The sequence below is a fragment of the Akebia trifoliata genome, chromosome 14 (genome assembly GCF_017979445.1).
Source record: "Akebia trifoliata isolate Shusen 1 chromosome 14, ASM1797944v1, whole genome shotgun sequence".
NCBI classification, from domain to species: domain Eukaryota; kingdom Viridiplantae; phylum Streptophyta; class Magnoliopsida; order Ranunculales; family Lardizabalaceae; genus Akebia; species Akebia trifoliata.
In genome coordinates this window covers 425337-451898 of record NC_141388.1, presented here as the reverse complement: position 1 = coordinate 451898, position 26562 = coordinate 425337, and the positions used below count along the sequence as shown (strand labels likewise).

The following is a 26562-nucleotide window of genomic DNA, read 5'->3' as shown; positions in this document are numbered from 1 at the left end:
CGAACATTCGCTCGCCACACTTCATTTCATCGCAGCCGCACCACCACTCACAGTCCAATAGAAATCACCTGAGAGGTTGAGAAGCCGTTGCTGGTATTCAGATTCCAGCAACTGCGAGGGTCGCTCCAAAGCTTCTCAAACCCTAATTTTTTAGACTTTATTGCTTCTGCTTCGCTTAAAAGCTTCGAAAACCCCCTTCTTCTTTTTTTTGTTGCTATGGCGACATCAATGGGAGCAGCGAACACCGCGATCTTGAAGGATCCAAAGCTTCAGATTCACAGGTTTAATGGTCTGAGAACTTCTGGATCGGTGTTTCCTTTGAACAGATGCATTCAGATGTTGCCAGTTCCATCTTCGAATTCTTCCCTCATTACTGCTGTCTCCACTGTGAGGAACCTTTGATTCTGCATTTATATAAGATTATTTGGTAGTTTTTTTGGATTTCCATACTTGATTTTGGATAATTTAGTTTCTATGATTGATTCATTTTAGTTTCTTCTGCCTTTTATTATGGATTTTTTAGTCGAATTGAACTTAATTTAAGACTAAATACCAATTCATCTGTACTGCTAATTTAACAGATCATTGAATTTTTTATTATTATTTGTGGGTTTAAATTATGCATTTTAATTCCGCAATTTTTTCTTGGTAGATGGATTAAACATATAATTTTCTGTTTCCGTAGAGATCAGTTTGGATTTTCAATTTTTTATTTCACCTAAAAAAAAAAATTACCTGTTGCTTGAAAAGCTCTTAAAAATATATTTTCTTGGGGCAAAAACTGTGATCCAAACATGGTTTTCAAACCTGGTATAGGTGTTTTATATCAAAAAATAAAATCTCATTGGCCGAGTTATCTTTGTTGGTTTTGATTTAAATAAATAAATTTATATAAAAGATTTTATTAAATCATTATATGAGTTTTTAAATTTCTTCCAGAGGGGATGTATGGTTTGAAGAAATGAATAAAAAAGGTTCATTGTATCTAAGTCCAAACCTAAGTTCATGAACCCAAATTAATGGACTTAGGCGCATGGATCATGGTTCATGGCATTTATGTTGTTTCATAACTCGAAATTCATTCATTAATTCTATATGAATGAATTTAGATAAAAGAGATGAACCTAAGGTTGAAAAATCTTTTGGAACACAATAAATACATATACAATACACTTATGTTGAAAGAATTTGTGGGACATGTATCAATTAATGATGATACATTAACCGAGTAAATCTCCACCACTATATAAACCCTTTGACCCCATTGGTGTTGGCATCTTAAACATCTCACAAAAATCTCACACATCTCTCAATTTACTCTCCTCTCTTTTGTGAGACTTATTTTCCTCATCCTTTTTTTGGGGCATCTTAAAGAGACAAGGTACAAGTTCCTACCGAGTAATGCAAACTTGTAAAGGAACGGATCGAGTTCAGGCGAGGTTGAATCCCAGAGATAGTGTTGATGTGTTTCCTTGCACAAACGGAAAGCTCCGACTATCTTTAAGAAGTGTTTACGCGTCTCTTAGCCAAGTTGATTTGATCAGAGATTATTATTCTTGATTTGTTTCTTCAAAGAAATCAAGTTCTGTATTCAATTTCCAACAATCTTGAAACTTAGGATATGTTTGATTGCATAGAAAGTGACTTTCCATGGAATTTGAAATCCATGGAAAAATAGTCGTGGAAAATAGGTAGGGTTGGAAAATCAAATTCCATTGGTTGATTTTACTTGGATAAAATCATGGAAAAAATATGAGAAAAAAGAAGAAAAGAAGATGAGGAGGAAGAGGGAGGGAGGAGGATGTGGCGGCGGCAGCGACAGCGACGGAGGCGGTGGTGACGGTAATGGTGGCGGTGGAGGTAAGTGAGGAAGAAGAAGGGAGAACGTGATGGTGATGGTGGTGGCGGCAGAGGTAAGTGAGGAAGAAGATGGGGGGAAAACATGGTGGTGGTGGTGGCGGAGGAGGTGAAGGATGGAGAAGAAGGGGAAGAGAGAGAGAGAGAGAGAGAGAAGGTGGCCGGTGATAGTGATGACAGAGACGGCGATAGCGATAGTGATGACGATGAGGACGAGGTTAGTGTAATGGTGATCGTGGTGGTAGGAAAGAAGAAGATATGAGTGGAGAAGAATTGGGGATGGAAAATATGGGAAAGTGAAATCCATGTTTTGGTGGACTTTTTGATTGGGGTGAAAAATGAATTTTCATTTTCATGTGCAATCAAACATACCCTTAGTTATATCACACAAAATATCTTAGATGAGTCAATGTGATGGGAGATTCGGCGACTTTCTCGCTCTTTGCTCCTGAAACTAAGATAACTTGCTTGATTGAGTTTTTTGAGGCTCAGACAAGTTAGTAAACTATGAATTCAAATAGACTCTTAGTTTTGAAATACTGGAGGTGTTGCCTTTGGAATTTAATGATGCATGAAGGACCCAATGATCACTTTGTTGTTTAGTGTACTTTGTTTGTGTGCGAGTGTCATATAGCTACCTCTATGAGGATGGTTTACTTGAGCAGTTGTGAGAAGATATCCCCACCATTGGGGTGTCCTACACATGGAAAAAAGACGCATATTTCTTGCACAAGGAAAGATGACTTTTTTCTCAAATAAAGAAAATGAGATGTACTTCCTTTGCCACGTGATGGAAACCTGTCGAGTGGAACACACTACATATGTAGAGTTCTTTCCTTTAAAGGATTCAACAAACTTCGGATCACTTTGTAAGGTCAATGGGGAATTGGGGAATCTGTCAATTACTTCTTGATTGTTATTATGTCCTTGAAACATGGTTTCCAACATCACGTAATAGTTCACATAACATAACTATGCTCTTGAAATATCATCTAGGGAATAAATAATGCTTGATTGATCAAGCAATACAACCGAGTCCAATATGATTAAATATTTCAATAGGTGAAGATATATGTTTGGAAGGTGGGGGCCTACCATAGAAGGTTTTCCATCACTCTCAGATCTTTAACAAAATGCCCAATTTCCAGTATATATCAATTATTATACCTCCTTTGAAATTCCATTCTATCGTTCTTTTGTTCTATTAGGCTTATTGAGCTAGTAGTTGAAGTTCCTATCATGCTGGATTTTGGCTTATCGCAGTGTTAATCGATAACTGGATATGGATGGAAGTCTAGAAAAAAATAATTGGTAGATAAAAAAAATTCCTTTTAGTGAAATTTTTTCTATAATTCATACAGTCTTAGAGGTGTTGGGTCTCAGACTAATCTGATAAATTGGTGAGCAATGAAACCTATGTTCAGTGTCTAATAGTTTTCCTTGTTTCCTTCTGCAGCCAATTCAGCCGCACACTTCCCACGAGACTAAGCGTAGCAAGGTTGAAATAATCAAAGAGCATAGTAACTACTTGAGATACCCTCTGAATGAGGAGCTGCTCGCAGAGACTCCTAACATAAACGAGGCTGCTACACAATTGATCAAGTTTCACGGAAGCTATCAACAGACTAATAGAGATGACCGTACCACAAAGTCTTATCAGTTTATGCTTCGAACAAAGAACCCTAGTGGTAAAGTCCCAAACAAGCTCTACTTGGCCATGGATGATCTCGCAGATGAGTTTGGAATTGGAACTCTACGTCTCACAACCCGTCAAACATTTCAGCTGCATGGAATCTTGAAGAAGGACCTCAAGACTGTGATGAAGACCATCATTGGAAGCATGGGATCAACTCTTGGTGCATGTGGTGACCTCAACAGAAATGTTCTTGCCCCTGCAGCACCATTTACAAGAAAAGATTATTTGTTTGCACAGGAGACTGCAGAGAATATTGCTGCACTTCTAACTCCTCAGTCTGGATTTTACTATGATATGTGGGTAGATGGAGAAAAAATTATGTCAGCAGAGCCCCCGGAAGTGGTGAAGGCTCGTAATGACAACTCTCATGGAACAAACTTCGTTGATTCTCCAGAACCCATTTATGGCGCTCAATTCTTGCCAAGGAAGTTCAAAGTTGCAGTGACTGTACCAACAGACAACTCAGTGGATATTCTCACAAATGACATTGGTGTTGTCGTAGTTTCTGATGCTAACGGGGAACCTGAGGGCTTCAACATTTATGTGAGAAGACACTTTATTGTTTTGCAATTGTTTCTTGTTCTCTGATGGTGTCTTTTGTTACAATTTGCTGACAAGTTCCTGGATTTGCAGGTTGGAGGTGGAATGGGTAGAACACATCGGATTGAGACGACTTTTCCTCGTCTTGGGGAACCACTTGGTTATGTGCCAAAGGCAGATATATTATATGCTGTGAAAGCGATTGTTGTCACACAACGAGAAAATGGGAGAAGAGATGATCGGAAGTACAGTAGAATGAAATATTTGATCAGCTCATGGGGGATTGAGAAGTTCAGGAGTGTTGTTGAACAATACTATGGGAAGAAATTTGAACCTTTTAGAGAGTTACCTGAGTGGGAATTCAAGAGCTATTTGGGATGGCATGAGCAGGTCTGGTTACTTCCATTTATATCATGTTTAATTAATTTGCCGGGCTTCCAGTTTTATTCACTCCAGAATTTATCTGTGTATTCTACTTTCTAGTTGACCCCAAATCTTTTTTTTGACAAGTATAGTATTTCATTAAAAAGGAAGGAAAACAGAACTGGCTAAATGATTGTGATAAAATATCCCAAGAAAATCAGAAAAAGCTACAATAGAAAAGATAAAAAACAAAACCAAAGAAAAGAATTTCAACTGCAACGGGGTCCACAATGACAGATTCCTACCTAAAAGAATACCCTAAAATTTTGAAATGTCTTACACCAATAAAACAATAAATGCAGAACACTTATAAGAATCTCCCTCTCTTCACGTTCCTTGCCATCGAACACCCTCCTGGTCCGTTCCTTTATGTTAGACTAAACCCTATGATCCGAAGAATAAATCAAATAAGAACACAAGAATCTCACACGACACAAGATATACGTGGTTCGGTCAAAGAATCGACCTACGTCCACGGGCGAAAATGGTGATTTCACTATATTTCCCAAAGAAGAACTAGGTTATAATTTCTCTCTATCTCTCATATATCTCACACCACACTTTTGGGTTTCATCTCTTACCCTTTATATACTTAGGGTTACAAAGAGCTTAAATGGGTCGGATCCAAAACCAAACCAAATGGGCCCAATATTTTACCCGGGGACTTCGCCCTCGGACCCCCATTAATGGTGGGGAAACCCCACACATTACCAATTAAAACCGGGTCATGCGGGGTCGTTAACGGATCATCAAAAGATTCGGTTTGAATCCACGACAATCCCATATACAAGAATAGAAGACATAACCCAACACTTTCGAAGGCCCCAACAAATTGCAAAGAACATAATTCCCTGTAAAGAATTCTTCTAATTATGTAAAAGAAAAAAAAAATGTCCCCATAAGATCCTCTTATGCAATTTAAATGGCATTTGAGTCCAACTCTGAAGCAGTGAAGGAGTTGAATTGGGGACAAGCCACTCGGCACCCATAAGAATTGAATTTGACCAATGGCCTTAGCAACCACATAATGAATAAGAATATGTTCATGGATTCACCATTGGCCTTACATAAAGAGCAAATTAACAAAGAGAACCCATTAGATATCAGATGATCCATTGGTAATAATTTGTCTGAGGCTGCATATCACATGAAAACACTACAGAAAGACACGAGAAGAAATTTATAAAAATATTTGACTGAGAAGTCTCTATTGCATGTCTTGGTCCACACCCCTTTCAGCCTCATTCAGTGGTGAGATTTGGGTATCAAAAATATTTCTAATATGGTTAGTGACCAACGACCGGGTCAACTTCTGAATCATTAGTCTTCCTCCTGAAGCCAAATCCCATGATGGCTCTCTATCCAATCACTGTACATTCTGGATAAGCAAATTCTTTTTGGCCTACCCCAAGTCTTTTCAATAAGGATTCAATGGGGATGATGAGTCTACTTGTTCTTGATTTTATTTATTTATTTTCTCTAAGCTTCCAAATAAATGACCTGATTGAATTTGTTATCATACAGGGTACTGGTGGTTTGTTTTGTGGGCTTCATGTTGATAATGGCCGAATTGGGGGGAAAATGAAGAAAACTTTAAGAGAGATAATTGAGAAGTATAACCTGAATGTGCGACTCACACCAAATCAGAACATCATCTTGTGTGATATTCGTCGTGCCTGGAGGCGTCCCATAACTACTGCTCTTGCACAGGCTGGACTTCTGGTAAGATCACTTATTCTGCTGTTGTACATCAATAGGTTTGTTTATCATCAACAATTTATTGTAGGTGTCATCCAACATGCTTTTATAACTTTTGGCCAAAGGGGTGCCTTCCCACTGGGTAGGCATCACATTGCTTCTCATATGAGCCCCGACAGATTTCAGTGCCAACCAAAGAAGCGCATTTCTTGTCTTTTACCACTCCTTCTCAAGTCCATTAGAATTTGGAGGGTCAGCAGACAATCTTCTCACCTTCCAGAAACCCTCCCTCTTCTTGAGATCGAGATTGATTCTATTGCCTCCTTCGTCTTCCCCGTCTGTGTAACAGGACAACAATTTAGTTGGTTTAGGCAGTAGTTAGAATTCACATGCACAATATGATACGGAAAATTAGAGGTGCTAAAGGATTTTGAGTCGTTTTAGTTAAGGCTTTGACTTTTGCAGCTGTATTATTGGATTTTCTCTATTTTCCTCTGCATCCCAGCACTAAGTATGCAGTTTCTGATTGTATTCTTCAAGACAAACACATTTTACTTCCTTAAATAGCTTCTTTTATACACCGCTTGATGGATCACAGTAAATCAGACATTAACTAGTTTTGCATGTGGACAGCATCCCAAGTATGTAGATCCACTCAACTTAACTGCAATGGCATGCCCTGCATTCCCATTGTGCCCACTGGCAATAACTGAAGCTGAGCGAGGAATACCGAACATCCTCAAGCGGGTTAGAGATGTATTTGATAAGGTAATTTAAAGTAATATTTTCAAGGCTTTTTTTAGTACAAAAGCATTCTCATCGTCTTCAGAATGCATTTAAAGTTTCGTCTAAACATGTTACAATTCCTTTTCTTTTTGCGCATCCAGAAAATTTTAATACAAGTGGGGATTTTGTTTAGGTTGGCCTAAAGTACAAGGAGTCCGTGGTGATAAGGATAACTGGATGCCCAAATGGTTGTGCCAGACCCTATATGGCAGAGTTGGGATTGGTGGGTGACGGACCCAACAGCTATCAGGTATTTCAAGCACTGAAATCTGAATATTTGACATGTTTAAGCCATGTTTAATCCACATAAATGGTCGTGTTAAACAGATTTGGCTTGGTGGAACACCAAATCAAACTTCACTAGCAAAACCCTTCATGAATAAGGTCAAGCTTCATGACCTAGAGACGGTTCTGGAACCATTGTTTTATAACTGGAAACACATGCGACAAGTGAAGGAATCATTTGGAGACTTTACAACCCGTATGGTGAGATATCTCCAGTTTTCAATTCGGTTATGTTTTGGTCTCCACTTGCATGATAACAGACAATATGGCTTTCTAAGCAACCATAGTGCATAAATGAAACTATAGAAAAAGTCTACACGTGGTTCGTGTTTCATTGAAACTTTCTATGGATTGCACATCATTGGATTTGCGCCTTCATCTGCCAATTCTTAGAGGTTTGATTAAGATTATAATTCATTTTGTTCAGGGTTTTGAGACACTTCAGGAGATTGTAGAGAAGTGGAAAGGTGTGGTGAAAGCATCATCAAGGTTTAACCTGAAACTTTTTACTGACAAGGAAACATTCAAAGCCATGGATGAGTTAGCAAGGCTTCAGAACAAAAATCCACACCAATTGGCCATGGAAGTCATTCGTGATTATGTAGCTGCCCAGCAAAATGGCAAAGGCCAATGAAATCCCTTCTCTCTCTCTCTCTCACCATTTTGTACTGTGTTTCCAAATGGAAGACTGGGTTTTGTTTCCTTTCATGGATCCAGTGAATGCTTTTACTAGTCTTAAATGTTTGTAACAATTCAATAGGATTTTTCAGTTTGCTACAAAATAAAATTTGTTTCTTAAACGTATAACATCCATCAAGTTTCCTATCTTGTATGGGAAGCTATTCAGATGTTGGAGGAGTCCGATAATTTTTTCCTTCTAGAAATGGAATCCTTTGTCATTTACTATTTGTTTGAATATTTAAAATGAGAAATTGACAGTTTTACGAAGGAAATGAGTATTCAGTGTAGAAGTCGTCAACATTTTGGCTTTTATTTTCGCAAGCGTTAAGAATTTAAGGATTTTCTTTTCCATTGGTACTCCTCCTAATTCGCCTCTTGAATACTCTTCGTTTTGGATTGGAAAATATTTTTCTACCAAAAGAAATCCATTCTTCAGAGTGGTATTTCTACAAAATATAGAATCATACACTTGTAAATCCCATTTTATTGGGAAAATCATACACAGACCCATCTGGTTTGCCATCTTCAATCCATTACTTATCAACTGTGCTTTCATTGTCAGTGTTATCTGTTGATAATATCACCTTCTAGCCACATTATTCCTTGACAGATTGGCTAATTGTAATTTTCTTTTCATTCCTTCTTTTAAGAAAGGTCAAGATTTGCCTATGGGGTGGTGGAAAGAGGGTCAAGAGTTTATATTCTAATTAGGTTTCTTAATCCTTAAAGGAAACAAATGAATATTCAAACTATTTTAATTATTTTTAATATTAGTTTGAATTTGGATTTCATTGGGATTGTAAACTCAAGTATTTTTTTTCAATGGAATTAAAGCGTTTCACGTGCACTTAACGATTCAAGGTGAATATGTTTGATATTCAATCACATAAGCAAAAAAAAAAAAAAAAACGTGGTATTTTTGGGAGGTATTTTAAATATTGATAAAAATGTAGGAGTGTAAAATAAATACAAAACGCCACATGTCTCATAACAAGGAGAGTTTCTTCAAAATTTTGAAGCGGGCTAGCCACTTCAAAGTCAGACTCCACCTGACTCATGATTAACAAGATTTCTATTTGATAAAACTTTTTTAAAAATCCAGAACGACCCTCCTCACTAAACATTTACAATAACATAATAATAATTTTGAAAATATTATAATCAATTCTATTGAAAGTTAATTGTCATAAACTTTGATTAAGCAACAACACTAATAAGAGTCACTGCGCTACCGACATACTCCTTTTCATGTATCTTATCATTAGCAACCTTACCAACTTGGTTCATGACTTGGAAAATTCATAAGTTATAATCTATCAAAATAATGGTCTCATGGTAGTGTTTTGTATAGACCATTCTTGTTAAACATATATATATATATATGGGGGCGGTTCAAGGGCCATATGAGAAAACATATGAAAAAACTTTTGTTTTTCAAAATAAGAGTTAGAGGTTTTGGATTGAGTTGATTTTTTGCAAGGATGGTCACTATGATGAAAAGATCATCCTCACAAAAAATCAGCTTAATCAGAAACTTCTAAATTCATCAAAAGTGATTTACAAATTAGTGATAAAAATTGGTAAAAAATCGACGGTCCACATTCTAAATCACTTTTAATGGGGTTAGAAGTTTCAGATTGGGCTGATTTTTTTTTTTTTTTTGATGATCTTCCCATCATAGAGATCATCCGCACAAAAAATCAGCTCAATCCAAAATTTCTAACCCATATTTTAAAATTTTATTAAAAACGAAAGTTTTTACATATGTTTTCTCATATGGCCCTTGAACCTGACCCTATCTATATATACGGAAATGTTCAGCACCCTAAGTTTTACCACACACTTTAACAAACGTTTTTTGTCCTACATGGGTTAGAAGTTTTGAAATGGGCTGATTTTTTGTGAGGATGATCTCTATGATTAGAAGATCATCCTCCCCAAAAATCAGCCCATTCCGAAATGTTTAGCCCCATGTTTACACGTTGAAAAATCGTGGACCGTCCATTTTTTGTAAATCATTTTTGATGGGGTTAGAAGTTTTGAAATGAGCTGATTTTTGGTGAGGATGATCTCCTCACCATAGAGATCATCCTCACCAAAAATCAGCCCATTCCAAAACTTTTAACCCATGTAGGACAAAACGCGTTTGTTAAAATGTGTGGTAAAACTTAGGGTGCCGAACGGGACCCATATATATATATATATATATATATTCATGTTCACGTGCTTAATCAAGAAGTGAAAATAAGTCTTTTTTTTTCTCTTTTTTAATCACCAAATTACGCAACTATTTGGTTAATTTACCAAAACATGCATCGAATCGATTAATTTCCAAAATGGTACCTTATTCAAATTAATTCCAAAAATAATATTTTATTATTTTTGAAAATACTTTCTTTTATCAAAACGATAAAAAAATAAAATGAACAATATATTTGTATACCCCTTCTCTCTTTCTTATGTCTTTTCACCATCTTACAAATCACAATTGTAAAAAATCAAACTCGTTTATTTGCTAAAGATAAGAGGTTATAAAGATAATTTGAATACAACTTTAAAAAGAAGGTATACTGTTAATTTAATAAAAAAATGTTAAAATGATGGTATTTTCAATGTGAAAATTGATAAAAGTATTGCTCGTTTTATTTTGAGTCGTGATAATATGTGCCCCTCTCTAACATATGTCCCCCTACACCCTCATCACAAAATCGTCTGGATCAGTTGCCCTTTGGAAACACATAAAAAGGATTTATGATTATGTCTATCTCGAGGCAAATGATATACGATTATGCGATGGGGGCGTCAGAAAATCATTCCACTTTTATTTTTTGTCATTTTAGTAAAAATAAATTTATTTAAAAAAAATAAATTATCATTTTTAAAATTAATTTAAATAATGCACCATTTTTAGAATTAATCGATTTTTCTGCTTCATTGCGATAATTTCCTTTAAGTATTTTTTATTAAATAAAATATTAGGATGATACTAATATCCTCACTAGGTTTTCAACGAATTGAGATTGGGCTCAAGGGACGAGAGGGGATAAAAAGCATTTGAAATATCATTTTATATAAAAAGCATATATTTATTTTTTTAAATTAAGGACGACAGTCAACGATCCGGTTGACCTTTAGATAGAAAAGTAAAAAAATTAGAGTATTTTTCCTTATTAAGATCAAATTAATTTAAGCGGTTTAAATCGTAATAATTGAGGTGAATCGGACGATTCAACTTGGTATCCGTGATGGTTAGACTAAGAGGAGAAACCGTGTTTTAAGACCAAAAGATGCTTAAGCGTGATGATAGCATACAACCATACGACAGTTCAGCAAATGGATTATTTTAATGCTTTAAATGGAAAAATAAAGGCTGATTAAGACATCACCCCGTCCCGCCCTCCACGTTTGGTGAATATTTGAAATACCCCTATGTCTTCAAACTGATGATAGCCTCTTGACTTCAATCTTCTCTAATAGACTTATTGAAAATGACGTAAACACATTCATCTTCAATTGGTAATCAAAACCTTTGGATTTATCTTCCCAAAACTAGTCATCTATAATCATTTGGGTAATGTTTTTTACCCTACTCTCGAATCTTAATATTCAATTTTCAAACCTCAATAACAAAATAAGATTTTTTTTAAACTTTAAATAGAAAATAATAGCATTTTAAATAGAAAAAAAAAAAGATTTCCAGAAGGAATTAAGGTGAGACTGAAAATCGATGGATTCAAGATAAGGTTCATTAAATTAAAGATAATTTATAATAGAAGAGGACTAGAGGTTGAAGATGACTAGTTTGAATAAGAAAAATCAAGGGATTTTAATCGTAGATTGAAGATGGAGAGTATTTAGGTCACTCTAAATTAGTCTATTAATGAATAACTAGGTCAAGGGGGAAAATGTCATCAATTTCAAAATTCAGTGGATACCTCAAATATTCACCAAAACGTGAAGGGGTATGTCTTAAACACCCAAAAATTAATTGAAGAAGGAACCATTTTTCTCTCTTGACTGTCGGTGAAATTTAACGCCAGTACAGCGTGTAGTTCTGCTGTCGCTTTCTTGTTTTTTTGCGCCGAAGATATAGAGCGGATTTGGGGATTCTGAAGCCAGTCACGCTTCGAGTTCTTCATCCGCGGAGGTGCTCTATTGTTGATGGATAGTTCCGTTCTTTGTTATTGAAACACGGTAGAATTCGATACATTTTCTTTTTTCTGGAAGTTTTCGCCTAAATTTTGGTGGAGATTTGTTCAAATTATTGTTTAAAAGTTTATCTTCTGAGAATTTGGTTTGATTAACAGAGGTTCAATCGTTTAGCGGTGAAATTTTAGTGAAAAAATGTGTTTTTGAGGTAGTAATTGTGCTGCTTCGTAGTGGATCTGGCTGAATATTAAGCATTTTTCTTTTATGAGCGAAGAAATCTATTATTGTAAATGAAGTATTCATGTATTCGAAAGTAGATCTGACTGTTGTTTAAGAATTTCAAGGAGATATCTGTGTTTCAAAGAGAAAGACACTGAAAAAGTAGATTCTGAGTTCCTCTTTATTTGTTGAAAAATAATAGAATTTGAAGCTTGTAGGGATCTTGATCTGCGACAGATCTTGCTGACACTGAAGCACACAGTCAAAGCATTTCTATCCATTTTGTCCTCATTTGAGTTAGAGACGTAGTTTCTGCTTGGTGGTGGAGTTCCCGATGGCGACGGAAACGGACGGAGATGCGATGGTCAGTATTCGCCACCTCTGCCCGAGTTTTTTTTATGATTGTTGTTCTAAATTTCTAATTATATATAGCATTTCAAAGTCAATATCGTGATTTTGCAGTTATTTGTTTGAGTTTAGTTGTAGAACCTCTTACTTGTGCTGGAAATCAGTTCTTGTTTCTACTTGGTTTGGTTTAGATCTAAGTTCATAACTTAAGAAAGCAAATTTCCTTTTTCAACAATTTTCTGAATTGTGTTAGCTGGTTATTCAGTCAAAGCCCTTGAAGCATCTAGGTGGGCAGGTCTGCCAGATCTGCAGCGATGATGTTGGTAGAACTGTGGGTGGGGAACTCTTCGTTGCATGTGATATCTGTCGGTTCCCTGTTTGTCGACCATGCTATGAGTACGAGAGGAAAGATGGGAACCAGTCTTGTCCTCAATGCAAGACCATATACAAGAGGCATAAAGGTCTGTTGTATAAGAATCTCATTAAGTTGTAAAATAATTGCATTGAAATATGGGAGTGAGAGTGATACATGATGTGTGGTTCTTTTTCTCTTAATTTCCAGGTAGCCCTCCTATTCATGGTGAGGAAGTGGAGGATGATGTCGAAAGTGATTTCAATTATTCTTCTGAGAATCAAGACCAAAAGCAGAAGATTGCCGAGCGCATGCTGAGTTGGCATATGACTTATGGACGAGGGGAGGATGCCAATATTCCAAACTATGATAAAGGCATTTCTCACAACCATATTCCATTGCTCACCAATGGCCAGGTGAACAGTCAATAAATATCAGTTACTGGCTGGTACCATTTCCATTCTGTATTTTATGATTTTTCGAAGAAATGAATAATTTTTTTTTCTTTGCTTTGTTATCTCAGGTCTCAGGAGAGTTATCGGCGGCTTCTCCTCAACATATTTCGATGGCATCTCCTGGAGGTGGTGGTGGAGGGAATCGTATTCATCCACTTCCTTATGCAATAGATGCTAATCAATCACGTAACTTCTCACACATTGCATATGAGTTCTAATTGTTTTTTGTGTCATCTTTTGATTTGATTTTGATGTTGATCGGATCTCCTTGTAATTTTTTTTTATTTTCGTGCAGCTAATATCAGGGTCGTAGATCCAACAAGGGAGTTTGGTTCTCAAGGATTTGGTAATGTGGCTTGGAAAGAGAGGGTTGATGGCTGGAAGGTGAAGCCGGAAAAGCACATTGTTCCAATGAGCACTGGTCATGCTGCTTCCGAAGGCAGGGGAGGCGGAGATATTGATGCTAGTACTGATGTTCTTATCGATGATTCTTTACTGTGAGTTTCCAACACAGCGTTTCCTTTGTTTCTTTTCAAATTCTACCTTGAGATATCCAAGTTTTCATTCCTGTTTCTAAATTGTAGAGCAATGTTGGCTAAATTCATTCATTATTAACTTTTTCTTTGTATGCAGGAATGATGAAGCTCGCCAGCCTCTTTCAAGAAAGGTTTCTATTCCTTCTTCCAGGATCAACCCGTATAGGATGGTCATTGTTCTCCGGCTTATTATTCTCTGCATTTTCTTGCACTACCGTATAACCAATCCTGTGACCAATGCCTATCCTCTGTGGTTGATATCTGTGATATGTGAGATATGGTTTGCAATGTCGTGGATTTTGGATCAGTTCCCTAAATGGCTTCCAGTAAATCGCGAAACTTATCTTGACAGGCTAGCTTTGAGGTGAAACAATTTTTTCTTCTGGCCTCATTTACCTATTCAAATTGCCTCTATGTAGGATGAATTTCCTTTTTCACTCATTTTAGAGTTTGAATTCGAAGTTAATATATGAATAACAGATATGACCGAGAAGGAGAGCCATCACAGTTAGCTGCTGTTGATATTTTTGTCAGTACTGTTGACCCATTAAAGGAGCCTCCTATTGTCACAGCCAATACTGTGCTGTCTATTTTGGCAGTTGACTACCCAGTCGACAAGGTCTCTTGTTATGTTTCTGACGATGGAGCTGCCATGTTGACATTTGAAGCTCTCTCTGAAACTTCAGAATTTGCTAGGAAATGGGTTCCTTTCTGCAAAAAATACAGCATTGAACCCCGAGCTCCAGAATGGTACTTTGCGCAGAAGATAGATTACTTGAAAGATAAAGTTCAGCCATCATTTGTCAAAGATCGCAGAGCAATGAAGGTAGTAGATTTGGCATTTTGTTTCCTTATCCTTTTGTTTTCATGGATCCTTTATAATTTACTTTTGAGGCTTATTTTGCAGAGGGAATATGAGGAGTTCAAAATTCGCATCAATAGGCTCGTAGCAAAGGCACAAAAAGTTCCTGATGAGGGATGGGTAATGCAAGATGGCACACCATGGCCAGGAAATAACATCAGAGACCATCCTGGAATGATCCAGGTTGGCCCATTTCTCTTTTGACTGTTAGATTTGGATCAGAGTTGAACACTTCTACTAAATGGTTCCTTAATCTTCAATATTTACATCTTAAGAACTGTTTTAGGGTTTAGCTGTCAAGCTCTTAAGTACCTGCATCAACATACTTTTTTTTTATAGGCAACACCTTACAAAAAACTATGGATCTTCATTTTTATGATAGGTGCGATGGATCTTCATTTCCACATTCCATAATGTTATTATTATAGTTTGAAGGTTTATGGATGGGTTTCTATGCTTTTTTTTTATCATTCATAATTTTTTACCAAAAAGTTTCATCATTACCACAATATTTTCAGAAAATCACAATTTGTGGTTTTTCAATTCTTTTTTTTAAGTATTGACAATGTATAATCTATTTCTATCTGTTACAATGTTTTAAAAACCGGACCAGTCATTGACCCTTACAACTGACCAGGTCAGTCCAAATTGGTCGGACAGGTGGGTCAAATTTGTTGGATCCAAAATCAGATACTAATTAAGTTTTTGGGCTCCATCTCAAAATCTAGTTACTCAACTTTAAAAACATGATCCATGGATTGCCGCATTGGAGAAAAAGAATTGGATTCGGTGACTCAACCCGGCTGGGTCACCAGTCCAACCAGTTGAACTGGGCCGGTCAATTGGTTTTTATAAAATTGGGTTTTCTCAATTATCTCAACCTGTAGAAGCTAGCGGGTCTGGTCCAACCGGCCGATCCGGTCCGGTTTTTAAAACACTGATCTGTTGCATTATAGTTGCTATAATAATTTTCTGGTTGTGAACATTGAGGCCAAAGCATAGACTGATTGTTGCTACTTCCATCAGTGTTATTTTATGATTAAGTCAAATAATGTCTTTATTTGCAGGTTTTCTTGGGCCATAGTGGAGGACTTGATAGTGAGGGCAATGAGCTGCCACGGTTAGTCTATGTTTCCCGTGAGAAGCGTCCAGGCTTCCAACATCACAAAAAGGCTGGTGCAATGAATGCGCTTGTAAGTAGTTAAATAATCAGAATTTAGTTTATCCATGCTGGGATTTTTCTCTTCTAATAATCAGTATACTGCTCCTTTGAAAGGTTCGCGTATCAGCAGTCCTTACCAATGGACCCTACTTGTTGAATCTTGATTGTGATCACTATATAAACAACAGCAAGGCATTGCGGGAAGCTATGTGTTTTATGATGGATCCAAACCTCGGTAAAACAGTCTGTTATGTACAATTTCCTCAGAGATTCGATGGAATTGATAAGAATGATCGATATGCCAATCGTAATACTGTTTTCTTTGATGTAAGCGCTGAGTTCTTTATGTTCATTTTTTTGTTCTCTTGTTAGGTTAGATGGTATTCTGTGATTTTGCTCGTATCAACTTTTGGTTTCCGGTTTTTTTGATCACAATAATTTCCTCTTCTTGGTTCCAGATCAATTTAAGAGGCCTAGATGGGATCCAAGGCCCTGTTTATGTGGGTACAGGATGCGTTTTCAACAGAACGGCTTTATATGGTTACGAGCCTCCTCTCAAGCCTAAACATAAGAAGGCAGGCTTGTTCTCTTCATTTTGCGGTAGTTCACGAAAGAAGAGTTCAAAATCAAGTAAAAAGAGCTCAGACAAGAAGAAATCAAGCAAACATATTGATTCTACTGTGCCAATATTCAATCTGGAAGATATTGAAGAGGGAGTCGAAGGTATGACTCTTGATATTTTATTATTTGTCTCCTACAGCTCCATCTGTCAAACAACAGGATGCAATCTTGTGGCGCCCCGCCAAACGCTAACACAAAACCCCATGTCAGATCTCGAGGTACTGGTGGCACCTCGAAATTTCGGCATGGTCTCCTCTGTTTATGTTAGTATTCCAAGGCGTTCAACTTGCACCTGATAAACGACATACAATCCTGCATATAACAAATAAAATATAATACTAACGGAAGCTTATATACCTCAAATAATATACGGTATATCAGAGTGCGGAAGACAAAATTTACGGGATTATACAAAGTTTTCTCACTCTAACAGGAGTCCTAACGCTCAATACAAATCTATAATACTCCTAGACAAATCGACCCACTAGGGGGTGTAGCCCCAATACTCACCAGGTGACGAACTCTGGTTGTCTATCTGACCGACCAGATGATCTTCACTCATGCTCTATACCTGCCTCGCCAAGTTCTGAATCTGAGACTAAAAAAATAGAGAAGGAAAGGGTGAGTAACAATGGTTACCCAGTAAAGAAGCAACAATTTCTGCCAATAACCTCTTCTAACATGAACGAATAAACATACTGAATCATTTTAAAATAAACAAAATTTTACAGAATAAACTACGATTAATTGGTACATATAGCCAGAGATGAGCAACTAAACATTTTAAAACTGACATTACATTAATTAGCATTACTCACTATAACATTCTCTTTTTCTTTTTATACAAATCTAATTGATCAAATGGAAACATTAAACATGCAATTCATTTTATATATCAAAATAAGCAACAGATACATAATACGCAATGGTGGAGTATTGGAATTAGAGAGTTGGGATTCACGACTGGATCGCTCCCAGTCGGGACATGATGTTACAATTTCTCTCTGGTTTTTAGTTCCTGATTTTGTGGCTGGTCGTTGTTTACCACGTTTGGTTGACTATTTATCTGGCTCAGGCTGGCCGTTTGACGTGACCGTAAGCAATGGGTCTCTTTTCGATGTGTCAGAATGTTCGACTACTATAGATTGTTAGTGATCACTGACCAATCATCTTCGTCTATGCCTATCAAGCGTACATGTGATTCCCAAATATACAAAAATGTAACACCCCGAATTTTTAATTCGTATCTCGAGGAAAAAAATAAATAGTGGAATTTTAAGAAAATCTTGAAAGTGGGATTTAGGGGTAAAATTTTAGGATGTTTCTGATTATTTTTAATGGAATCTGACCTCACCATTAGATTCAAAATGATCGAAAAACATAGTTTAGCCTGTAAGCACGCTCCAATGCGAGTCCGAATATAAAAGTTGCAAAATCCTAGATTACCGGGTCGGACCAGGCTAAAATAGTGACTTGTTGGTAGAGAAAGAATTGTTAAAATTCGATCATACCATTGAGTTCATAACGAAAAATTATTCAACATGGACTATTTATTTGTCGTTTTTGGAGATCAGGAAGTCGAATTATCGTCAAAAACAAAAACGACATCAAGTTTAGGGGTTACCTCAAGCAAAAAATGTAAATTTTTTATGGAGACATAATTTATAGAAACTGACTACACCATTAGATCCAGAACGAAAAATTAGGCGAAATAGAGTATTCATTTGTCAGTTTCGGAGTCCGGATGATCAAGTTATCATCGATCGAAACAATTGACAAAATACCGAATTCGTCCCACATTTTATTTAAATAATATTTTTAATTTTTTTTTTATATGTCATCTTCCCCAACTCGACCAACAGCCGTATGACAAAAAAAAAACGAAAAAAAGAAATTAACAATACAAGGTTGAGAATAGATATCCAGTTTCCTACCATGCAAGTGTGGCCACCCGGCCTAAAATAAATAACATAACGGAGCGTCTCGCGCTAACAGAAATTTAAATAAACATGCAACCAACAATATTATTCCTGGATATCTGTTCACCAACCTGCACACAACACAACAACGTAAAATGCAGACATCACCCCTTGTGTGATAGAGAGATTGGAGAAAAGGTTAAGTACGTGGAAGGCCAATTATCTGTCAAAAGGAGGGAAATTAACCTTAATAAAAAGCACATTAACGAGTATCCCGATTTATTTTCTCTCGCTGTTTACGCTCCCAAGGTCTGTCGAAATGAGATTGGAGAGGCTCATGAGGAATTTCTTATGGAATGATAAGAACGGAAAGAAGAAGTATCATTTGGTTAATTGGAAAGTGATTTGTAAGCCTAAGAAGAATGGGGGGTTGGGTATAAGGGGGCTTAGATTAGCTAATAGAGCACTCCTAGGCAAATGGCTTTGGAGGTTTGGTGAGGAGAGGGACAGTCTGTGGAGGAGGATTATTAAGGCTAAGTACGGGAAGAAGAGGCTAGGCTGGTATAGTGGAGAGGCTAAATATGCGTATGGGTGTAGTGTTTGGAAAGGTGTGCTTAAAGTGAGAGAGGATTTTGAGAAAGGGATTAGGTACAAAGCGGGTTTAGGGGATAAAATCAGATTTTGGGAAGATAGATGGTGCAACTCGGTGCCTCTTGCTATTCTATTCCCATCTTTGTATGCCTGTTCTATAAAGAAGAATTGCTCAATTCAGCAATGTTTGATTCGCAGTGAGTCCAGTCCTACTTGGGATTTGGGGTTTAGGAGAAATTTTAATGATTGGGAGCTAACCGAGGTGGCATCTATCCTCGATCTCTTGAATACATTCCATCTTAACGATAGTGAACATGATAAGTGGGAATGGATAAGGGCGAAGGATAAGAGATTTTCTGTCAGATCTTTCCATAAGTGGCTCAATCCTTTTGTTGCGTGTTCTCTTTCGGGATCCATCATTTGGTCCAAGTTAGTTCCCTCTAAAATTTCCTTCTTTCTTTGGTTAGCGTCCCGTGGTAGGATTCTTACGTTGGACAATTTGATTGTTCGGGGTTGGATCACTCCTAATTGTTGCCCCCTTTGTATGAGGGAAGGAGAGTCGGTTGATCACATTTTAATTCATTGTCCATTTTCTTACAATATTTGGTCAACTTTCCTTGGACTTTTCCATATTAATTGGGTATTCCCTCATAAGTTTTCCTCATTGTTAGTAGAATGGACTAGTATTGCTTTTCTTTCCAAAAAACGGTTCTTGTGGGATTTGCTTCCGGCGGCAATTGCTTGGGGGATTTGGAATGAGAGAAATAACAGGGTGTTCAACAATAAGACTACTAGTACGCATGCAAGCTTTTTGGAGATCTTAGGTCTTTTATATCTTTGGTCCAAGCAGAACATAGAATTCTTGGGAATTACTTTTGATGATTTTGTATTTAGATGGAACTCTTTTTGTAATCTTTGATGTTGTAGTTTTCTTTTCGGTTCTTTTTCGAGGCTTTCTCGGCCTCCTTGTATCTTTTTTTTTCAGATTCAATATATTATACTTATCAAAAAAAAAAAAAAAATACAGACATCACCCCTCGGGTGTTACTCTGACTTTTTACCGTTTCATACCCTTTTTTCCTCTTTCCAATTTTTACAATTTTCAATCTCTTCAATAAAATATCCATTTTCTGATATTCATCAACTCAATATGAGTTCATTGAATATTAAATCACATTTTCCAACTAAAGAATTTATTTTTATCAATAATATTGAAAAAGAAAATAAATTTTATATCAAAACGGGGTCCGAGCAGTGCATAAGACCCAATTTATGGAAATAATCCGTTACAATACCCTACCCACGTATAATTTGTTAAAAATACAATTAAACATATCAAACATACAATTTCTGGCGTGAATTTTTGAAATAATAAAGGAATTCTATATTTTGGAAATATATCAAAATCTTTCCAATAAAGTCATAAATGCAATTTTTATAATCTACGATTACTAATAGAAATTGAGAGTTCCTTACAATGTCTAGGCGAAAGGATCAAAGAGCATGCGCGAAAATCGAGGCGATCTGCACGGAAATCGAGACAGACCGAACTTCGAAGCGGCTGATTTTTGAAATCGACCCGGTGGTTTCAAAGATCTCGATGTGCTCGTCTCTTCTCCCTTCTACGGCGAAAGACGGTTTGACCTCGAAACCGATGAAAATCGAGGTCGAAGTTACGAAATCTCCGTATAAAAATACGGCTGATTTTTGACTATACGGGGTGAAAAAGACGAGAAAACGGAAGGAATTTGGGTGGGTTATATAGAGAATGAGGCTGCGGACGTTTCTCCCTTCTGCGTCGGAAGACAGTTTGACCCCGAAATGGACGAAATCCGAGGTCAAAGTTTCGAAATTTCCGTATCCAAATACGACTGATTTTTGACGATATCGGTTGAAATAGAAAGTGAAACAAAGAAAGGTTGGGTGGGTTTTGTAGATGTCGAAGCTGCGGATATTTTTCTCTTCTGCGGCGATCGTCGAAAATGGATCGTTTGCGAGAGATCTGAAGTGGAAAAATCGGAGGAAAAACAAATTTCTTTTTTTCGTTTTTTTTTTGTCACGCGGCTGTTGGACGAGTTGGGGAAGATGACATATAAAAAAAAAATTAAAAATATTATTTAAATAAAATGTGGGACGAATTCGGTATTTTGTCAATTGTTTCGATCGATGATAACTTGATCATCCGGACTCCGAAACTGACAAATGAATATTCTATTTCGCCTAATTTTTCGTTCTGGATCTAATGGTGTAGTCAGTTTCTATAAATTATGTCTCCATAAAAAATTTACATTTTTGGCCTGAGGTGACCCCTAAACTTGATGTCGTTTTTGTTTTTGACGATAAATCGACTTCCTGATCTCCAAAAACGACAAATAAATAGTCCATGTTGAATAATTTTTCGTTATGAACTCAATGGTATGATCGAATTTTAACAATTCTTTCTCTACTAACAAGTCACTATTTTAGCCTGGTCCGACCCGGTAATCCAGGATTTTGTAACTTTTATATTCGGACTCGCATTTGAGCGTGCTTACAGGCTAAACTATGTTTTTCGATCATTTTGAATCTAATGGTGAGGTCAGATTCCATTAAAAATAATCAGAAACATCCTAAAGTTTTACCCCTAAATCCCACTTTCAAGATTTTCTTAAAATTCCACTATTTATTTTTTTCCTCGAGATACGAATTAAAAATTCGGGGTGTTACAAATCTTCTCCAAATGGATGTACTGACATGAATATTCTAGTACTTTTAAGAATTGTGCAATTGGGAAACTAGGGCATATTCTTTTAATTCTTTGAGAAGTTTTTCCTTATTTTCTTCCTATGAAAATAGAGTTAGATTTTGGGGAGTTTCTTTTTCAACTCAATGGAATATTCTTTTGAGGAAAAAAATGAAAATTTATGGCTGTAAGGACTGAAGAACTAATTTTGGTACTTCAATAGTATTTTGATGTTTTTTATCTTTGTTCCTACCTTTTGACTTACTATGCAGTAATTAATGACAGATTGGAATGCCTTCTGCATGTCAAAATTAGGAAATTTCAGATTCTTAATTGAGTGTTTTTAGTTCGTCATTGTTGCTGCTTTTTCTTTAGTATTCTTTTATTGTTTCTTCTTCGTATCTTGTTCATTTTTAATTTTATTACTACCCAGAAGGGCATACACTTGATGCTTCTTCATGTTCCTGAAACATTTAGTTTATATGGAGAAGCAATTTCATACTGGCTCACACTTGTATTCATAGCTTAGTTATGTTGACTTGTATCCTTTATGCACTGCAATTGGGATGTTGCACTAACCGTCTTTGTCTTTGTCTTTCTGTGTATAAAAATTAGGTGCTGGATTTGATGATGAGAAGTCATTGCTAATGTCACAGATGAGCTTGGAGAAAAGGTTTGGTCAATCAGCTGTTTTTGTTGCATCTACACTCATGGAAAATGGTGGTGTTCCTCATTCAGCAACTCCTGAGACTCTTCTTAAAGAAGCCATCCATGTTATCAGCTGTGGGTATGAGGACAAGTCAGACTGGGGAAGAGAGGTATGATGGTTTCTCTTGTTTGATGTTTTATTTTCTATCTGTCCTTTCCGATTGTAGGTGTAGCTCCTCCATATTTCTCTCAAAAACATGAGAAACTCCTTGGTTTTATGAGCTGGGCGAATTTTATTAGCTGTTGACATTGATCAAGCATATAATCACACCAAAACAGTTTTTTTCCTTTCATACCAACATGAAATTTTCTAATTTCTTAACCTTCGTACTTTTGAAGTACCCGGTGTTATGAACCATGGTGGTCTATAAGCTGTTGACATAGAAATGACTTTATTATTACAAGAATGGCATCAACCGATGAACAAAAAAATTGACCTTCAGATAAGGACCTGACACTTTCAAAATGGGCTGTTTGTTATAGAGAAGTATGGGGAAAAAGAGAAACCACTTCTAAGAAATTTACTGTAACAACAGAATTTTAAAATTTGCATTAATAAATTATTAAGTCACCCACTTTTTGTACACTTAATTGGTGCTAAAATGTTGTAGATGGGATTCATTAGTCTTTCATATTTATGGTTAACAGGTCAAAAAGTAATCTTTCCAAGAATTGATAATTGTTATTTTTGGAGCGTTTAGAGAACCTTATGCCCCTTTTGATTACTCTTCCCCCTCCTAAACAAATTTCTCTTCTTGCATTTCTAATAAACCATGGTGGACTATGCAGATAGGATGGATCTATGGGTCTGTCACAGAAGATATTCTTACAGGATTCAAGATGCATGCTCGTGGTTGGAGATCAATTTACTGCATGCCCCATCCTCCAGCCTTCAAAGGATCAGCTCCTATTAATCTTTCAGATCGTCTTAACCAAGTGCTTCGATGGGCTCTGGGTTCTGTCGAGATTCTTCTTAGTCGGCATTGCCCCATCTGGTATGGTTATGGTGGCAGGCTGAAATGGCTGGAGAGATTCGCATACATCAACACCACCATTTACCCAATAACTGCCATTCCTCTTCTTGCATATTGTACATTGCCTGCTGTCTGTCTGCTTACGGGAAAGTTCATTATTCCACAGGTAACGACAACTACCCTCACCCTGAAAACTTAAGTGGGCAACTTGGGCCAACACTAACACATATATCTTGTGGTTTTGTTGCGCCCCCAACCCCTCCCCCCACCACCAACAGAAAAAAAAAAAAAAAACTATTTTGACTAACATGGAATTTAATCCTACTTAAATTTCATCAACTGTTGGCTTGATTTATTGTTTCTTTCTATCTTAAATATTACAGATTAGCAACATTGCTAGTATTTGGTTTATATCCCTCTTCATTTCAATCTTTGCGACTGGTATATTGGAAATGAGATGGAGCGGTGTCGGGATTGATGAGTGGTGGAGGAACGAACAGTTTTGGGTTATAGGAGGTGTTTCAGCTCATCTCTTTGCTGTCTTCCAAGGTCTGCTTAAAGTTCTCGCCGGGATCGACACCAATTTCACTGTCACCTCCAAGGCAAATGATGAGGATGGAGATTTTGCTGAGCTCTACATGTTCAAATGGACCACCCTACTCATCCCACCAACTACTCTCCTAATAATAAACTTGGTAGGAGTGGTTGCAGGGATCTCCTATGCCATCAACAGTGGATACCAGTCGTGGGGTCCTCTCTTTGGGAAGCTGTTCTTTGCTTTCTGGGTGATTGTTCACCTCTATCCCTTCTTGAAGGGTTTAATGGGACGTCAGAACCGGACACCTACTATTGTGATCGTGTGGTCAATTCTCCTTGCATCCATCTTCTCATTGTTATGGGTTCGGATTGATCCATTTACCACCCGAGTTACTGGCCCAGATATTCAACAGTGTGGGATCAACTGCTAGAGAAAAGATCATGGCAGAAGAAATCTTGTTTGCTGTTTATTTTTATTTATTTTTTTGTTTTTTGTTCCTAAAGGTTGGAGAAACGCAGACTCTTGCAACCTTAGGGTATTGTTTGTAAGTGGTATATAGTGCACAATCTGAATCATACAATTGATTGACCATCTAGGTGTCTGGCTGTACGGTTAAAACTGCCCAGTCTGGAAGAATTTTAGGCTCTGGCTTCAATTTGCATTATTTATTATTCAGGCAAGGTAGACTACTACAAGATGGTCGATCATCTCTGTGTCTTTTCTTTTCTTTTTACGTTTCGGTGTGCAACATTTATAAAAGGATGGGGCCATTCATTTCTGGACCTTTTTTTTGTGTTATTGTGTGGTATGCCCCCTTTCATTGGTTGAACCTCCCACCCTTCTTTTATTTTTATTTTGGATTATGTCAAGTGTTCATATCCACTTTCACTATTGAAATCCACGATTGATAAGGTAGCAAGCCTTTGAGATGCAGATGACCATTGGAAACATGGTGTACTTACATAACTAGCAGCCTTTGATTCCATTGAAATTCTTGTATGTAAAGCTCCTCATTCCTAATTGGGAAGATTATATTTTTGATTCAGGGTTTCTCCACCTGTTGAAACTTTAGTACTGAGGCAAAAAAAATCACGCAGAGAAGGCTACCCACTTGATCAGCCATCACCATCACCAGCACGAAGGACAGATTTTATATTCCAAAAGTTGATTTGCGACTACATTGGGTTTCCTTTTCACACCATGCCACACCCTGTCAGTAGACTTAAAAGATTGCAATTCAACATGATTGGTAATTTCTTGACATTTAATTCTAATACAAATCTATTAGAAAGCCTACAAAAAAGTAGGGGTGCAAGTTAATTCGGTTCAAATCGAGAATCGAATCTAACTGTTCGATTTGGATTGGTTTGGTTCAATTTAAATTGATAGCGATTCGATTTCGAGTTGAAAAAATGGAGAACCGATGGATTCAGTTCGATTCTCAGTTCAAACTTTATATATAACCAAATCATAGAAGATTTAAAATAAAAAATAAAAAAAAACCCTAAACATCACTTTCGTTCTTTCCTCTACTCTCTCTCTCTCTCTCTCTCTCTCTCTCTCTCTCTCTCTCTCATCTCATCTCTTCTCTTGCAGTCAAATTGCGACTGAGGGCTCAAATCCGACGATCGACGTTCGGCGATCCTCCCTCCTCTCTCTCTCTCTCTCTCTCTCTCTCTCACAAAACGAACAAAACAAAACAAAAGGTTGGGCAACCGTGGAGGAATCGTGAAAATATCGATCGATCCGAGAGGAAGTATCGGTGGTGACGAAGGTGGATCTGATTGGAGATGTTTTCTCATCCGGCATCCGTGGAGGAATCATGGAAGACGATTTTGACTGAAGATCATCAAAAGCGATTTCATCTATTCTTTTGGGAGAGAAGAGAAATTATGGTGAAGAGGGCGACAATAGCATTTAGGATTTGTGCGATTATGTTTTGTTTGATTTCATTTTCAATCATGGTGGAAAATAAAACACAAGGTTGGACAGGTGATTCTTTTGATCGATACATGGAGTACAAGTTAATCTTCTTTAGGGTTTGTTTGTTTGTTTGTTTTAGTTATTAAAATCATTAAAAATCGATTAATTGAAAGTCCACGATGATCGGTAGATATTGTGTATCCATAACTGTAGCACGGCATGTAGGATACTAAGAGGGTCTGTAGAATGGCATGTAGGATGGTCTTTAGAAGATTTAATTTAAAATGCTTTTTTTTTTTTCTTAATTATTGATGAAATGTTTTTGGCAACCCATGAAACCGAACCAAACCAAATCGAATTAAGTTCGATTCGGTTCGGTTCTGGTTTCAAGTTAATAGAACCGGCCTTGGTCGGTTCGGTTCTGATTTTGCTCGAAATCAAACCAAGTTGCACCCCTACAAAAAAGTGTGCTCAAATTCAAAGATTCTAAATCACCAATCCGTAATAAATGAACCTT

The 26562-nt window shown here is 36.9% G+C and overlaps 2 protein-coding genes across 4 annotated transcripts; both read left to right on the top strand.

Moving 5' to 3' along the window:
- On the top strand, positions 1–8085 carry LOC147385234 (sulfite reductase [ferredoxin], chloroplastic-like). The gene is made up of 8 exons (XM_086422773.1): positions 1–387; positions 3314–4096; positions 4187–4483; positions 6041–6238; positions 6848–6982; positions 7134–7250; positions 7328–7486; positions 7713–8085. Exons 1-8 carry the CDS (start codon positions 217–219, stop codon positions 7917–7919), a joined length of 2067 nt encoding a protein of 688 aa, XP_086278899.1. The 5' UTR covers positions 1–216; the 3' UTR covers positions 7920–8085.
- Positions 8086–12006: 3921 nt separating this feature from the next.
- On the top strand, positions 12007–24914 carry LOC147385233 (cellulose synthase A catalytic subunit 3 [UDP-forming]-like). Of its 3 annotated transcripts, none has more exons than XM_086422067.1 (15): positions 12007–12160; positions 12572–12698; positions 12948–13143; positions 13245–13450; positions 13558–13675; positions 13785–13986; positions 14123–14389; positions 14506–14851; positions 14933–15070; positions 15955–16080; positions 16164–16376; positions 16508–16772; positions 22518–22720; positions 23400–23750; positions 23968–24914. In XM_086422067.1, exons 2-15 carry the CDS (start codon positions 12669–12671, stop codon positions 24550–24552), a joined length of 3246 nt encoding a protein of 1081 aa, XP_086278193.1. In that variant the 5' UTR covers positions 12007–12160; positions 12572–12668; the 3' UTR covers positions 24553–24914. The 3 variants fall into 3 exon arrangements, with proteins under 3 accessions (XP_086278193.1, XP_086278192.1, XP_086278191.1); XM_086422066.1 differs by having other exon boundaries at positions 12008–12160; positions 12553–12698; XM_086422065.1 differs by having other exon boundaries at positions 12008–12698.
- Positions 24915–26562: the final 1648 nt, after the last annotated feature.

What these genes read in the sequence shown, in the direction of transcription:
- LOC147385233 (XM_086422067.1), top strand. Translation starts at nt 12,669, where the DNA reads ATGGCGACGGAAACGGACGGAGATGCGATG. An exon ending in AAACGGACGGAGATGCGATG is followed by an intron (nt 12,699 to 12,947) that starts GTCAGTATTCGC and finishes CTGGTTATTCAG; the next exon opens with TCAAAGCCCTTGAAGCATCT. An exon ending in TATTGAAGAGGGAGTCGAAG is followed by an intron (nt 16,773 to 22,517) that starts GTATGACTCTTG and finishes TATAAAAATTAG; the next exon opens with GTGCTGGATTTGATGATGAG.
- LOC147385234 (XM_086422773.1), top strand. Translation starts at nt 217, where the DNA reads ATGGCGACATCAATGGGAGCAGCGAACACCGCGATCTTGAAGGATCCA. An exon ending in ATTTGGGATGGCATGAGCAG is followed by an intron (nt 4,484 to 6,040) that starts GTCTGGTTACTT and finishes GTTATCATACAG; the next exon opens with GGTACTGGTGGTTTGTTTTG. An exon ending in TTGCACAGGCTGGACTTCTG is followed by an intron (nt 6,239 to 6,847) that starts GTAAGATCACTT and finishes GCATGTGGACAG; the next exon opens with CATCCCAAGTATGTAGATCC.